At 48.4% G+C, this 16,170-nt stretch overlaps 2 protein-coding genes across 6 annotated transcripts in view; one reads left to right on the top strand and one right to left on the bottom strand.

Moving 5' to 3' along the window:
* Positions 1–11,523, top strand: part of VPS35L (VPS35 endosomal protein sorting factor like) — a 140,599-nt gene extending 129,076 nt beyond the window's left edge. The window contains exons 29-31 of the mRNA XM_017534287.2: positions 5,245–5,363; positions 10,045–10,191; positions 10,840–11,523. Of these exons, the coding sequence (XP_017389776.2) occupies positions 5,245–5,363; positions 10,045–10,191; positions 10,840–10,938 (365 nt within the window). The 3' untranslated portion in view covers positions 10,939–11,523. The remainder of the gene's footprint in view (positions 1–5,244; positions 5,364–10,044; positions 10,192–10,839) is intronic.
* The window catches only part of KNOP1 (lysine rich nucleolar protein 1), a 25,906-nt gene continuing 11,708 nt past the window's right edge, over positions 1,973–16,170 (bottom strand). For 2 of the 5 annotated variants that reach the window (XM_017534296.2, XM_037740545.1), the window contains exon 5: positions 14,041–14,911. In XM_017534296.2, the coding sequence (XP_017389785.1) occupies positions 14,600–14,911 (312 nt within the window). In that variant the 3' untranslated portion in view covers positions 14,041–14,599. Of the gene's footprint in view, positions 2,000–11,053; positions 11,702–14,040; positions 14,912–16,170 lie in introns of those variants that run through there. The other 3 variants (XM_017534294.2, XM_017534295.2, XM_017534293.2) reach the window with 3 other exon arrangements.

The raw sequence follows: 16,170 nt of genomic DNA on the forward strand, positions 1-16,170 counted from the left end.
ATTTGTGGACATTCTGTTGTTTCTTATCAACACCAGTGCAGTGAACATTACAGACATACATCTTTCTGCACCTGTTAGCTTATTTTCTTAGGATAAATCTCTGGGAGTATTTTTCCCAAGTAAAGAATCTGATTTTTTTTTTTTTTTTAACTTTTTTTATGTGGTAAAATACACATGAACATAAAATTTACCAGTTAAGTGCACAATTCAGTTTCATTAGGTACATTCATAATGTATAACCATCACTATTACCCATTTCCAGAATTTTTAAAATCATCCCTAACAGGGACCTTGTACCCAGTAAGCAATAGTTCCTTCATTTTCTCCTTTCCACAGCCCCTGGTAACCTCTGTTCTACTTTCTGTCTCTTGAGTTTGCCTATTCTAGGAATCTCATGAATGGAGTATTTGTTTATCTGTGTCTGGTATATTTCACTTAGTGTAATTTCTTCAAGGTTTATTTGTACTATGGCATGTGGCAGAGTTTTATTCTTTTTGTTGTTTTGAGTCAGAGTCTTGCTCAGTTGGCCAGGCTGGAAATATAGTAATGTGATTACAGCTCACTGCAGCCTCAACTTCCGGTGCTCAAACCATCCTCCCACCTCAGCCTCCCAAGTAGCTGGCACTGCAGGCACCTGCCACCACACCCAGCTGATTTTTTTTATTGGGGTCTTGCTATGTTGCCCAGGCTGGTCATTCCCTTTTACGGCTGAATAATACTCCATTGTATGGCTGTACCACATTTTGCTTATAAGTTTGTCTGTTGACAGACACTTGGATGGTTTCTGCTTTTCAGCTTTTGTGAATCATGATGCTGTAAACATGTATCTGAGCCCCTGCCTTCAGTTCCTTTGGGAATTACTGGATCAGATGGCAGTTCTAGGTTTAACGGTTTGAGGAACCACTGTGCTGTTTTTCACGGTGGCTGCACCGTTTTACATTCTGACCAGCAATGCATGAGGGTTCTAATTCCTCCACATTCTCACCAACACTTCTTTTCCATGTTTTTTTGTTTGTTTGTTTTTGGAAACAGAGTCTTGCTGTGTTGTCCAGAGTGGAGTGCAGTGGTGTGATGTGAGCTCACTGCAACCTCTGCCTCCCAGGTTCAAGTGATTGCAGGCGTGCGCCACCATACCAGGCTCATTTTTGTATTTTGTTTAGTAGAGGCATAGTTTCACCATGTTGGCCAGGCTGATCTCGAACTCCTGGCCTCAAGTGATCTGCCTGCCTCGGCCTCCCAAGGTGCTGAGATTACAGGCATGAGCCACTGCACCTGGCCTTTTTTTTTTTTAATTCGTCATCATTGGTGTGAAATGATACTGGACACTTTTAAGGCTTTTCATACCTATATCCACACTATCAGATTCCTACCAATAGTTTTCCCACACCTATCTCAAAACTGGTTATTTTTGTTCTTTTTCACCTTTGTAATATAAGTGATTTTATTTTTTTGGAGTCAGGTCTCACTTTGTCACTCAGGCTGGAATGCAGTGGCATGAACATGACGCATCGCAGCCTCGACCTGGGCTCAAGCAATCCTCCCACCTTGGTCCCCCAAGTAGCTGGAACTGTAGGCATGTACCACCATGCCTGGCTGGATTTTGTACTTTTTGTAGAGTCGTGGTTTCACCATGTTGGCCAGGCTTGTCTCAAGACTCCTGATCTCAAGCAATCCGCCCACCCCGGCTTCCCAAAGTGCTGGGATTCCAGGCGTGAGCCACCACACCTAGCCAGGATTTTAAAAAAAACAGTTCTGTGCTTTTAGTCATCTGTTCTTTGATTACTAGTCAATTTTTTTTTCATCAAATTATGGCTTTTCTTGGTTTTCATGGCAAGTGTATGTTGAAGGTGAACTCTTGTCTCCATAGCTCATAGCCAGTGGACCTTGGTCCGCTGAATATTTCTGTTGAGATGCTGAGCAACAGCTCAGGACTTGTACCACGATGGGACTGTTCCCCGTGGCGCCTCTCACTCTCAGCCTCGCCCATCTGCAAGGGAAGCTCATGCTGTTTTTAATTTTGAGGCAGTGTCTGGCTCTGTTGCCCTGCCTGCAGTGCAGTGGCGTGATCTCTGCTCACTGCAACATCTGCCTCCTGGGATAAAGTGATCCTCCCACCTCAGCCTCCTGAGTAGCTGGGACTACAGGCACACACCTAATTTTTGTATTTTTATTAGAGACGGGGTTTCGCCATGTTGCTCAGGCTGGTCTCAAACTCCTGAGCTCAAGTGATCCACCCACCTTGGCCTCCGAAAGTTCCAGGATTACAGGCAAGAACCACTGTGCCTAGCCATCTCGTGCTTGTACACAGGCCCCACTGTGTTTCTCATAAATACTGTCTATTTGCATTGTGTATATCTGAGACAGTATCCTTCCGGCTTGTTTCCTCAAGATAGTGATGTGTTCTTTCAATGGGGTGAGATAAGCACAAGTCACGTTACAGCAGATAGGCTAAACTGGGTTTGGTTTATTCAAGATATCCCTAAACCATAAAACTGGATTAGCTCTGCGCACATGAGGCTGCGTGTACACAACCACACCCGAGGCACAAGCATGACTCTTGGTTTATCAGAGACCCACACACTTGGGACAGTGACCCAGATTGCAGCCCCTGCCAGGTGAGAACCAGCGAGTGCTGCCGTTGCAACATCCCCCTTATTGACCACTGAGTGCTCCGTTAGCTCCAGAGCTCTCTTTTTAGCCTGGGGGTGCAGATGCTAAACTGGGCTCCCCAGGCAGAGTGCTGCTTGTTCACACCCGGTTATGTTTGGCCACATACAAGTCCCTGTCTGGTAATTGGAATGAAAGCAGCTGTAAAAGGATCCAGTGGGAAAGGTGTGTAAGCTTCTGTGGGCGTGGAAGGAAAGAATCGGCTCCGCAAGGCAGAGTCGGTGGTTTCGTTGTAAACTCGAGGGTTTGCAGCAGGCCAAAAAAAGAAAAAGAAGGAAACCACTAAAGAGTTCCTGGTAGCAACCAAGTGAATACATTCTGGTCCATCATACAGTGGACTACAACACAGCCATGACAAAGCAACAGAGCTGTACGCAGCAGTGCCCCCTTACCTGGTGTCTTTTTTTTTTTTTTGGAGACAGAGTCTCGCTCTTTTGCCCAGGTTGGAGTGCAGTGGCTCAATCTCAGCTCACTGCAACTTCTGCCTCCAGGGTTCAAGCAATTCTTCTGCCTTAGCCTCCTGAGTAGCTGGTACTACAGGCGCACACCACCACACCCAGTTAATTTTTGTGTTTTTAGTAGAGACTGGGTTTCATTATGTTGGCCAGGCCAGTCTTGAACTTCCGACCTCGAGTGATCCACCTGCCTCAACCTTCCAAAATGTTCAGATTACAGGTGTGAGCCACTGCACTCAGCCCGTTTCATTTTCTGTGGTTTCAGTTACCCCACAGTCAACCTGGTCCAAAAATATGAAGTTGAAAATCTCAGAAATAATTCCTGTTTTAATTGGCACACTGTACTGAATAGGGTGATACAATTTCACTTCGTCCCACCGGGATATCATTCATACCTTTTTCCACTTTATCCACACTGATATAACACTACCTACCTGTTACTGCATAGGAAAAAGCATAATGTATACAGGGTTCGATACTGTCTGTGGTTTCAGGCACCCACTGAAGGTCTTGGAACGTATCCCCCAAGGGTAAGGGATTATTGTGTGCTTGTATGATGACACAGAAATAGCCCAAAGATTTATTTATTTATTTAGAGACAGGATCTTGCTGTGTCACTCAGACTAGAGTGCAGTCATGTGATCACCACTCATTGAAGCCACCTACTCCTGGGCTCAAGCAGGCCTCCCACCTTAGCCTCCCAAGTATCTGGGACTACAGGTGTGAGCTACTGCACCCAGCTCATTGTTTTGTTTTTTGTAGAGATGGGGTTCTGCTATGTTGCCCAGGCTGGTCTCAGAACTCCTGGACTCAAGTGATCCTTCTGCCTCAGCCTCCCAGAGTGCTGGCACTGCAGGTGTGAACCACTGATCCCAGCTCCCAAATTTATCAGTTTAAAAAAAAAAAAGTATAAAGTAGCACACAGTGTAATGCCTCTTTCGTTGCTCAGATTATGCTCTATGTGAAGGTCAGTTGAGAGGAAGGAAAGAGGCAAGGGGGGAGGGGGGGAGGGAGGAGGAGGAGGAGGAGATAAGACTCAGGCTGTCCATGGCTGGGCCTGTCTTATTCTAGGCAGTGGTTGTCACAGGACGAGACCAAGCAAACAGTGGCGGAGCTTTTGGCAAGAGACACTGTCAAGGGGATTTACACTTCTAGAGTAGTTGAAATAGAAAATCTCTGCGGTCTTTTCACAGCCAGTTTGGAGGAGAGGGTGACAGGGCGGGCAGCTGGATGCGGTAGCTAAGAGTGTAAGCTCTGGAATCAGACTTCCTGGTTTAGGATCCTAGGCAGGACCACTTCTGAGCCTCATCTCCCTAAAAGGGAGATGTTGTTATCATCTCTTGGCTGGGTGCAGTGGCTCATGCCTGTAACCCCAAGACTTTGGAAGGCTGAGGCAGGTATGGATCACTTGAGATTAGGAGTTCAAGACTAGCTTGGACAGCATGGTGAAACCCTGTCTCTACTAAAAATACAATATATATATATATGTATAGAGAGAGAGAGAGGGAGAGACGGAGAGGGGTGTGGGGGAGAGCGCCAGGCATGCTGGCAGGCACCTGTAATCCCAGCTACTTGGGCGGCTGAGGCAGGAGGATCGCTTGAGGCAGAGGTTGTAGTGAGCCGAGATCGTGTCACTGCACTCCAGCCTGGGTGACAGAGAGACTCCATCTTGAAAAATAAATACATAAATAAATAAAATCATCTCTTCTGCAGGCTGGGTGTTTTCTTTGTGATTCCCAAGGCCCTAAGCCCAGTGGGAAATTTCTGCCATTTCCATTTGCCCTGCCATGACTTCCTGCCATCTGCTGACACTGTGTGACATGACACGCGGCTGCCTCTCCCTGGCTAGCATGGCCGCGGGGCTTGGGTCTGTCTCACTGTTTGTTTTTTTTTTTTGAGACGGAGTTTCGCTCTTTTTACCCAGGCTGGAGTGCAATGGCACGATCTTGGCTCACCGCAACCTCCGCCTCCCGGGTTCAGGCAATTCTCCTGCCTCAGCCTCCTGAGTAGCTGGGATTACAGGCACGCGCCACCATGCCCAGCTAATTTTTTGTAGTTTTAGTAGAGAGGGGGTTTCACCGTGTTGACCAGGATGGTCTCACTGTTCTTGTTTGTTCAACAGTGGACTCCAATGACAGCCTCTACGGGGGAGACTCCAAGTTCCTGGCAGAAAACAACAAGCTGTGTGAGACGGTGATGGCTCAGATCCTAGAGCATCTGAAAACCCTGGCCAAGGACGAGGTGGGTACCCTCTGCGGTCCTCCGCGGCCTCTCGCTCTGAAAGCACAAGTTTCCAGGGTGGTTTGTCGTTTTCCTTTCATTCTAGAAGGGAAACTGTCGTGAGCAGTGTGTTTATGTGCAAACCACTTCTCCAGTGCTTTGGGGCCTTCGCTCCTGCTGTTTTCTCTGCCTGGACCCGCCTCCCCCAGGGCTTCCCCTGGCTGTTCCTTCTCGTCATTCAAATCTCAGCTCAGGACCTCCTCAGAGAGGCCCTCCCAGACCCTGTCTTGAGGAACCACCACCAGCTGCATGCGTCTTCCCCATTGTCCCTGTAGCCCCTGATAACCGTCTGAAATGTTCAGTTTGTCCATCCCCCGGCTCCCCAACTAGAATGTAGTAAGCTCTGTGGGAGCAGGGACCTGCTGAGTCTTGAAGACCTGACTGTGTCTGAACGGCAAGACAGAGACTCTGGGACCCTGCTGTAGCACTCTGCACCACCCATGTCTCACGCAGAGCCTGGCCTGAGGCAGATACTCCATCACTATGTGGTCAATCAGTGACAGCATGGAATTGCTATACCCGGGCTCTTTCAGTGCCCACAACAGCCCTGCGATGTAGGTGCTGTGTTTATTTCCACTGAATGGGAAGGGAAACTGAGGCTCAGAAAGGGTTATTCAGAGCCCTTGGTATTTCCTCTGTGATAAAACAGCAGATTCTAACCCCAATTCCCAAACCTGAACTCTGCACTGCTACATTGCCCTCCTCAACCAAGGCGTTTCCACTTTTTTTTTTTTGAGATGGAGTTTTGCTCTCATTGCCCAGGCTGGAGTACAATGGTGTGATCTCAGCTCACTGCAACCTCTGCCTCCTGGGTTCAAGTGACTCTCCTGCCTCAGCCTCCCAGGTAACTGGGATTACAGGTGCCCGCCACCACGCCCAGCTTATTTTTTTAGTAGAGATGGAGTTTCACCATGTTGGCCAGGCTGGTCTTAAACTCCTGAGCTCAAGTGATCCACCTGCTTTGGCCTCCCAAAGTGCTGGGATTACATGCATGAGCCATGTGTGGCTCACTTCACTTTTAAGAGGTGGTGTGTGTTCATTATCTAGTAGGCTGTGTTTTTCCACCCCCTTCAGTGTACGTTTAGTATAAAGAATTTTGCATGGATTATTCCACTTAATTCTCACAGCAGTCCCTTTATGCTTTACAGATGAGGAAACTGAATCCTAGGGCAGTAGCTGTAGAGTATGGTCAAGGCAATTTTCTGGAAGCCCTGCTCTTGTCCACAAACTAGATTTTTATGAGATGTTGTGTCTTTTATGTTTTCAGAGCAGTTTTTTTTCATATTCTCTATATAGCTGATTGATTTCAATGTGATTTCCATCTAGTACAACCTAATTACCTGGTTCCCTTCCCAAGCTATGCTGTTGACCATGGCTTCCATTTTCCCAGCTTTGGCCCAAATGTGTGAGTGACATATGGGTCCCAGATGCCCTGTCTCAAATGTGGCTGAGCCGGTTAGTTGTGTAGACATGCGTGTGTGTTGCTGCGGTTAAGGCTGATTGCTGTAGTGTAGTCAAGGTGCAGGCACGGGAGGCTGGCAGCATCTCGGGAGTCAGAGCCAGTGCCTGGCCTGTCTACGTTCTTCCCTGACTGTCTGCTCCACACACTTCCCCTAGGTCTTTCCCTTTATCCACTAGGAGCTGTTTGCTCAAAGCTCTGAGCATCTGGATTACTTTATTCCCACCTAGCAAAAGATGTTGCCTGGTAACTCATTCCTGATATCCTCCTGACAGGAGAGGCCTCTGTTCTCTCTCCTTCCTCCTCCTCAGTTCCCGTCCCCAAACCTGAAATGATTTTTGGCTCTCCGGTTCTTAATGCCTTTCCCACCCTGTCCTCCTTCCAAAGCGTGTAACCACTCCCCTCCTCCAGCTCCTTCATTCCCAACCCACTGGGTCTTCCTGGAGTTCCTCTTGTTCCTCCTGGGTTTTGCTCCTCAGCAAGGATTGCTTAATTCCAGGAATTTGAGAGCAGCCTGGGGAACATAGTAAGACCTCATCTCTTAGAAAAAATATCATGGTGGTGCGTACCCTGAGTAGCTGGTACTACTCAAGAGGCTGAGGTGGGAGGATCGCTTGAGCCCAGGAGTTTGAGGCTGCAGTGAGCTGTGATTGCACCACTACCCTCCAACCCTGGCAGCAAAGCAAGACCCTGTCTCTAAAATAAACAGAAACACGACGATATGGGTGGACCGAGCTGAAACTGAACATGTTATCCAGTGTTTTAATGGTGCAGTTTAAAGTTCAGCTAAAGCAATCATATTGGAATCCTCTAGAGTCTGGTACCCGCAGGAGTATGAGGCTTGGTACCCAGGCCCATCACAGCCCAGGAGGGGCCTGGTGGGATTTCCCACCCAGTGGGGCGGGCGGCTTCCTGCTGTTGGGAAACTCTGATGCCTGTGCTGTTTTGAGCATCACATCTCTTAGCACTGGTAGCAACCCTGCTTCCAGAATCATCCTCTAAGGTCACGTGAAGGTGCCAGCCTCGTTTTAATCACAAGCTGTATTTTATGAAGTTGTTTGTTTGGGTGTGGTGGAGCCGGGAACCATGCCAAACCCCTAGAGCTTCCTGGAAATGACAGTTCTCATGGGAAAAGCAGCCCTTTTCTATTTAAAACCTCTGTGGCGAGGGGAGGCAGGTCAGGCCTCATTTGGTTCCCCAGTTAAGTGTGTGTTTTTCTCCGTGTTTGAGTATCAGCTGGCATGTGTCTCATCCCTCAGACATGTCTCTCATGATTTCACTTTTAATGGGCTGCGGCATTTAAAACACATGCAAATTGAGCTTTTTGCTAATTGAGAAAATATGGTATGAAGAAATAGCCAATTAGGTATTGTGCTCCTTGTCTGACTTTTAAAACAATTTCTCCCCCTTCGGTGAATATTAGTCAAAGGGCCTCTATCTGAGGAGACTTTTAGTTGGCTTTGAAAGCGTTTTCTTTTAGCTTGGTCTTCTAGATCTAAGCAGAAAGCAGGGGCCCCCTGTTCTCCCAGGTGTCAGACAAGGACCAGGTTAAAAGGAGAGCAGAATAGGCTTAAGTTCCCACTTGGGGCATAACTGCATTGTCTGTTAGAACAAATGAAGCCAGAACAGGCGGTCACCAGGCAGTTAGAGAGTCCCTGCCCACTAGGTGCCAGCCTGCTTACCCATGCCAAAGTGCTGCCTTTTCTCTCTGTGCCTGCGGGCTTGGGCGCCCACAGCACAACCTGCTCCCCGATGACTGGGCTTTTCGCGGTTGGCTCTGCTGCTTCTGTGACTGTCACCTGCTCTAGACTGTTCCCAAAGCAGACTCAATTTGGGGGGGGTTGGGGTCGTGCAATGCCATTCAGCCACCTTGCCCAACTGCATCTGAAGCTGTTCCTTGACTTTTTTCTAAGACAGGGTCTCGCTCTGTTGCCCCGGCTGGAGTGCAGTGAGTAGCTGGGACCACAGGTGTGTGCTACCATGGTCAGCTAATTTTTTCTTTTCACTAGAAGATTTTAAATTCTCATTTGGGAAAAAAAGGAAGAAGGGGTAAATCGGCTGGCATAGCAGCTAGCAGGCTCCATGTGAAATACCTGTGGAACGCTGAATGGGATGGTTAATAAGTTGGTTTTAGCCACCAAGAGTAGTTGAGAAAAGCAGGAAGAAATGTGTTTTGGTGTAAGCCCAATCAAGCCATTCTTTCTCCCCGCATAAAACTGCACAGCCGAAGTGGCCCGTAGCACTGGGCAAGTCTCAGCCCTTTCCGTCTGCGATTCCCAATACCCTGTGACCCTAGGGGTGGGGCCTGGAGAGGGCTGTGAGTTCGCACATAGGCTCTGGAGTCAGCTGGAGCTCAGACTCCCCTCTGCATTACAAGGGCCCAACTGTGTTCCTTGGGCAAGTTCCTAACCTTTCAGAGCCTCAGGTGCCTCATCTGTAGAATGGGAGTCTATTAGTTTCCTGTTGCTGCCATGACCGATTGCCACAAACCCGGCACTTAGAGCAGTACCCATTTTTGATCTCGCCATTTGGTAGGCGAGCAGTCAGTGCCGGCTGGGGCTGCCATCTCTGTTCTGGGTTTCATAAGGCCAGAGTCAAGGTCTTGCTAGCTGGGGCACTGGAAAGAATCCACTTCCTGTTCCTTCAGGGTACTGGCAGACTGCACTTCCACGTGATCATGGACTGAGGTCCTGTGTCTGTTGGCCGGGCCTCCTCCTCAGCTTCTAGAGATGTCTTTTGGTCTTTTTACCAGCAGCCCAGGAGCAGGAATACTGACTGCGGCTTTGGGTAGTTTGAGGACACATCTGAAAGAGGCCGAAGTCTTTCGGTTTGTAGCTGTGCTTGCATTAAGGCAAGGCTTGTTACTGCTGGGTACCCTTCATTCCCAACCTCGCTGACTGGCGAGTTTCTTCCATTTCATGAGGAATGACCATCTGTGGGCACAGAGCTTCGTCATCTTACTGAATCCTCACCCTCTGCAGCGGTGACCTTCCTGTCATTTACAGATAAAGCAGCTGGGACTCTGGCAGGTTGAGCAGCTTGCCCTACAGCAAATACTTAGCAGAGCTGGCACTGGAACTCAGGCATGACCTAACACCCCAAGTCAACCACACTGTCCACAGCATGTCTGCGGGCCCGGCCTGAGCCCCAGTGCCAGGAAGTAATGTCCCTTTTCTATTTCAGGCCCTGAAGCGCCAGAGCTCGTTGGGTCTCTCCTTCTTTAACAGCATCTTGGCCCATGGGGACCTACGCAACAACAAGCTCAACCAGCTCTCTGTCAACCTGTGGCACCTGGCACAGAGGCACGGCTGTGCAGACACCAGGACCATGGTGAGGCGCGTGGAGGGCCCCGTGGTATGAGCGCACTGGCCAGTGCACAACTGCCTTTAGCACAGCATCAGGGCTGGGATATCAGACAACCCCATATTCCCCTTTTAGAAAGGCACTTGGGGGCCGGGCGCAGTGGCTCACACCTGTAATCCCAGCACTTTGGGAGGCCGAGGCAGGAGGATCCTTGAGGGTCAGGGGTTTGACACCAGCCTGGGCAACACAGTGAGACCTGGTCTCTACAATAAATAAAAAATTAGCTGGGCATGGTGGCGCACATCTGTAGTCCCAGCTACTCGGGGAGGCTGAAGACAGAGAATGGCTTGAGCCCAGGAGTCTGAGGCTGCAGTGAGCTGTAATCACACCACTGCACTCCAGCCTGGTGACAGAGCAAGATCTTGTCTCCAAAACAAAAAAAAACAGAGGCATAGCTTTAAAAGTCTATTCCCTCCGAATAAAAACCATAAAACATCAGTCATGTCTGGTCACACCCAAAAATCTGATTTTTAGGGCAAGTTGCAATCCAAGGTTTTATATTAAAGACTGATTTTTTCCCTCCCCTCATCCCTCAAAAGACTCTATTCCCTGCTAAGAAGTCTAAGCTCACATAATGGCCAATTCAAAAGACCTGGATCTTTCTTTTCCTCATAGGTGAAAACACTAGAATATATCAAGAAGCGAAGCAAACAACCAGACATGACTCATCTGACTGAGCTGGCGCTCAGACTCCCTCTACAAACAAGGACCTGACCCCCCGGGGCCGGTCCCCAGGCTCAGGGACTCTGGCACCAAATACAGAAAGATCTCCTCTGCTGCCCCGAACTCTTACTGGAATCTAGGTTTCTCATTTTTCTTTTCTTTTTATATATGTACCAATTGGTTTACACTTTGGCCTCTACCCAGGTTATTCTGACAGTGAAGAAATGGGGGTGACAGAGCATTAAAATGCCATCTTCACTGAGAAGCAGCATCTCTGTGTTTGCTTTGCACAAGTGGCCTTCCGTTTCTCAGCCCCAGAAAGGGCCTTTAGCAAGAGAGAAACAAGAATGCAAGTGACATCTTTCCTTTCTGGAAGGTATTTGTTTTTTCATAGCTGAGGAAAAAGGACTTTGAAAAGCAGTGCCACTTTATACCTTCAAGTTAGAGAGTGCCCAAAGTCTGGAACTCAGGCTTTATGAAAGGCAGAAATAGCGCTCCATTAACTTTTTCCTATCAAAAGCAGCTCTTGATTGGACTTAGAATCTGTGTTGGGACATCAAAGGAGAAAGTGAGGTCAAATTTGAGATTCTCTGTGGCTTCAGTATACTCTAACATAATAAATGTCCTGAAGGAGCACTTACGTTCATGACTGCTCATTTAATTACTTCTGACTGTCTTCCTCCAGAAGAGAGAGAACGTGTCTAAATAGGAGCCTGGTTTGCTTTGCAGCCACAATTTGAAACAGCATGTGATTCTGTCTGCTTTTCTCCCAACGGTTTGGTGGAACCTGATTCTTCTATTACTGCTGGTAAGCCTGCACCAACATTTCATTTTCAAACAATAAAAGCATTAATACTGATTGATTCATAATCTCAGGCCCACTGCCATTGTGAAAATGCATCCACATTGTGGCTTAAAAGTGCCCCAAACTATTGTGCATCTAGAAGATACACATTGGAATTAGACATGATTACATTTCATCGTACCTCTGAGAAATACAAGACTACAGTTAAACATTTGGTTAACCTCAGATGGTAAAAGGGGCTAAAAGATTTTTAAAATAAATTTATAGGCTGGGCAAGGTGATTCACACCTGTAATCCCAGCACTTTGGGAGGCTGAGGCGGGCAGATCACCTGAGATCAGGAGTTCCAGACCAGCCTGGCCAACATGGTGAAAACCTGTCTCTACTACAAATACAAAAACTAGCCAGGCGTGGTGTCACACATCTGTAATCCCACCTACTTGGCAGGCTGAGGCAGGAGAATCGCTTGAACCCAGGAGGCGGAGGTTGCAGTGAGCCGAGATCTCGCCACTGTATTCCAGCCTGGGCAACAAGAGCAAAACAACATCTCAAAAAAAATTTATAAAAGGACAGCAGACACAAAAGAATGCCTCTTTCCCTCCCCTCTACTAAATAAACCGTACAGAAACTCAGAAAGCACTGTGCTGTTGCTCAAATACTCCCAAGTGGCCTTTATTTGACAAAATTATTTTCATTAAAATTATTTTATCTACTACTTACATTGTGTGATGCTATTTAAGTGAAAAAAACAGTTGGCAAATTCACATATTATGTTCTTCAAGTCATTTCTTCTCCTTTGAGGCTGACCGTGTTGGACGGCATTGGTTCCAGTGCCGTCCAGTGAACTGGTTCCAAGCCTAGGCCAATGAATTCTTACTGCTCTTACATTAACCTCAACTTGGACTTTCACATGAGGTTGGGTACCCATTATACCAAAGGCACTTCTGAATCTTGTGTGGCCCAGGCGGAGGCTAGAATTTTGTACGTCCATGTGTGTGCAGTTTTCCCCAGTCCATTACTGAATCAGCGGTCTCTGAAAATCCTGGTCTGCATGGGCTGAGGTCTAGCATTAGGAATGGTGGAGCAATGACATGTAAGCCAGAATCATAGAAGAGCAAAATGATGGAAACTTCTACATGACACCTGTATTAGGTTTTCTATTGTTACTTTAACAAATCACCACAATTTTAGCAGTTTAACATGTTATCAACTTCCTGTGACTTCGCCACACATTCATCTCCTCCTCCTGGCATTCAGTATCCACCTACAGAAGTCAACTGGGATTCTCTTCCGTAAGATAAAAAAGAATCTCATCAAACACATCCCTGGGGTTGGGCACAGTGGCGCACGCCTGTGATCCCAGCATTTTAGGAGGCTGAGGCAGGACGATGAGTCCAGGAGTTTGGGACCAGCCTGGACAATGTAGCAAGACACCGTCTCTACAAAAATTTAAAAACTAGCTGGTTGGTGTGCATGCCTGCAGGCCCAGCTACTTGGGAGGCTAAGGTGGGAGGATCGCTTAAGCTGGACAGGTAGCGGTTGCAATAAGCCATGATCATGCCACTACACTCCAGCCTGGCTGACAGAGTGAGAGCCTATCTCAAAACACACACACGTCCCTGGGAATCTGCCATCTGGTTCATTTGCAGGACTAACCACTCCTAAAATGCCTTGTTCAGAATCCAGTCAAAGCACAAAAAGACAAAATCCTAGCTCAGCACTTAGGGTCACAGGGAAGCTCGTGGAAAAGGCAGGACTGCTTTAGATGCCCATTTCCCAGCAGCAGAGGAAGCTCAGCCACATGCGTTTGGTGACAACTCGGACACCTCCCTGCCTACAGCTGCTCTAAGGCCGGAAAGGAAAAGGAGCTTGCGATTCCCTGTTCCTCGTTCACTCCACTTCCTGTCAGACACGCAGACTTGTCATACTACTTTTGTTTCCCGGCCAAGCATGGTGATTCACCAGCACTTTGGGAGGCCAAGGCAGGCAGATCTGAGGTCAGGAGTTTGAGACCAGCCTGACCAACGTGGAGAAACCCTGTCTCTACTAAAAATACAAAATTAGCCGGGCATGGTGGCGCATGCCTGTAATCCCAGCTACTTAGGAGGCTGAGGCAGGAGAACCGCTTGAACCCAGGAAGCAGAGGTTGCAGTGAGCCAAGATCTTGCCATTGCACTCCAGCCTCTGCAACAAGAGCAAAGCTGTCTCAAAAAAAAAAAAAAAAAAATATTGTTTCCTCAATCTAAAGACATTTCAATCACCAATAAGGATTCTGGTGAAATGCCTGAGAAGGGACATTCAGAGTGGCAAATAGTGAACTTGGGGCTTCGGGTACAACCCCCTGCACTCAGTGGCTGGGTGACCTCAGGCAATTTTATTACTTTATCCCTGAACCTCAGTTGCCTCATCTATAAGATGGGGACAATAATAGCACCCATTTCATCATTATGAAGATTAAATGCATTAAGGAAGACACCAGTATGTCCCTAGCACCTGCTAAACACTCAGCAAAGGTTATCTGTACACACCTGATATCTCAAACACGGACAGAAAGTTTAACACAGAAACCAGGAGGATAAAACCACTCACTTGTTCTCCTGGCTCCAGAAACATGAGCTGCCCTGCCCCAGTTCATCCAAGCCCATCAAGACAGGTGTCCTTGTCCTTAATCTCCACTGGTGTTCAATGTGAGCCAAGTGTCAGACGGCTTTCATCTGCAAAACTAAATAACCCATTTATGCCTAGTGTTCCATTACTGGAACGCTAAGCTTATGGGAGTTATTTATATCCTACTGCTCAAGATCATCACCAAGATCTGATTTTTTACACACAAACAATTTGTAACCTCCAGCATGAATGGGATAATCAAAGTGATTGTGGCAGTTTTGGGGGGACAAAACTCTAGAGGTTAATCTTCCAGCTTGACTGACCTGGAAGCGTTCCTGTCAATGAAAAAGATCTTGTTGGGGGCGGTGGAAAAGCCGAGGCCGGCTCCTCGGCTGTACTTCCAGCTCATGGCTCGGTCATAGTCTCGCTGCAGGTTCTGCTGCAGGCTGTCTGCTGCCTTCTTGCTGAGGGCCATGTTGGGCCTTGCAGTGGTGCTTGGGGGGCGGCTGAACGAGGAGGACAGGTTTTTGAAGCCACCCATAAGTTTGAGAAATTTCAGTTTCTGTTCCTCGTTCTCAAAACTAGCAGTATCCCACTGGCCAAACTGGGTTACCTGTGAGGAGAGGAAAAAGGTGTCTATTTCCCTTGAGTCCAAAACCCTTTCCTTCCCTTGCCGCCAGCCTTACCAGAGAGGGCCCAGCAGATTAGATGGCTGCTGTGTACCAGGCACAAGGCACAGTGCTAATAAGCTCAACAGTGGATTATTCCATTAATCCTAATGAGAGCCCTGTGAGAAACACTGTTGTTATTCCCATTGCACAGAGGAGGAAATAGAGGTCTGCAGCTTAGCTGGAGACAGAAACCTAACTAGTGACCACTGGAATTCCAGCCCATGTCCAGCCAACAACACTACACACCTCTGCACACAGAGCTGCCTTTCTGCGCTCCTCCTTCCCGAACTCATGGCACAGAGTACAGTGTGCCTCACTTCCGAAGAGCGCACCCTCCCCCGACTCCCTACACAGCGCTCTCTCCCCACCTCCCACACACCACACTCCCCTCACTCCCTACACAGCAACCTTCCCCCAACTGCCTACACAGCACTCTCCCCCCACCTCCCTACACGGCACCCTCCCCCCATCTCCCTACACAGAACTCTCCCCACCTCCCTACACAGTACCATTCCCCCACCTCCCTACACAGCATACCTCTAAACATCACGATCCCCCCAGCTCCATACAAAACACTCTCCACATCTCCCTACACAGCCCACTCTCCCCATTTCCCTACACAGTGCGCTCCCCCCACCTCCCTACAGAGGACACTCCCTTCGCTTCTCTAAACAGCACACTACCCCCACAGCCCTACACACCATACCTCCCTACACAGCACAGCCTCTACTCCCTATAGAGCATACTCCCCCCACCTCCCTACAGTGTACTCCCCGACCTCCCTACACAGCATACGTCCCTACACAGCGCTCTCCCCCCACCTCCCTATACAGCATACCTCCCTACACAGGGCTCTCCCCCACCTCCCTATACAGCATACCTCCCTAAACAATGCTCTCCCCTCACCTCCCTAAACAGCATATCTCCCTACAAAGCGCTCTCCCCCCACCTTTCTACAAAGCATAACTCTCTACAAAGCGCTCTCCGCCCACCTCCCTACACAGCATACCTCCCTACACAGCGCTCTCCACTCACCCTATACAGCATAGCCCCCTACACAGCACTCACCCACCACCTCCCTACACAGCATACCTCCCTACACGGGGCACCCCCCCACCTCCGTACACAGCATTCTCCCCCCACCTCCCTACACAGCATACCTCCCTACACAGTGCTCTCCCCCCACCTCCCTACACAGCAT

This window comes from Cebus imitator, unplaced genomic scaffold (assembly GCF_001604975.1).
Source record: "Cebus imitator isolate Cc_AM_T3 unplaced genomic scaffold, Cebus_imitator-1.0 Scaffold85, whole genome shotgun sequence".
NCBI classification, from domain to species: domain Eukaryota; kingdom Metazoa; phylum Chordata; class Mammalia; order Primates; family Cebidae; genus Cebus; species Cebus imitator.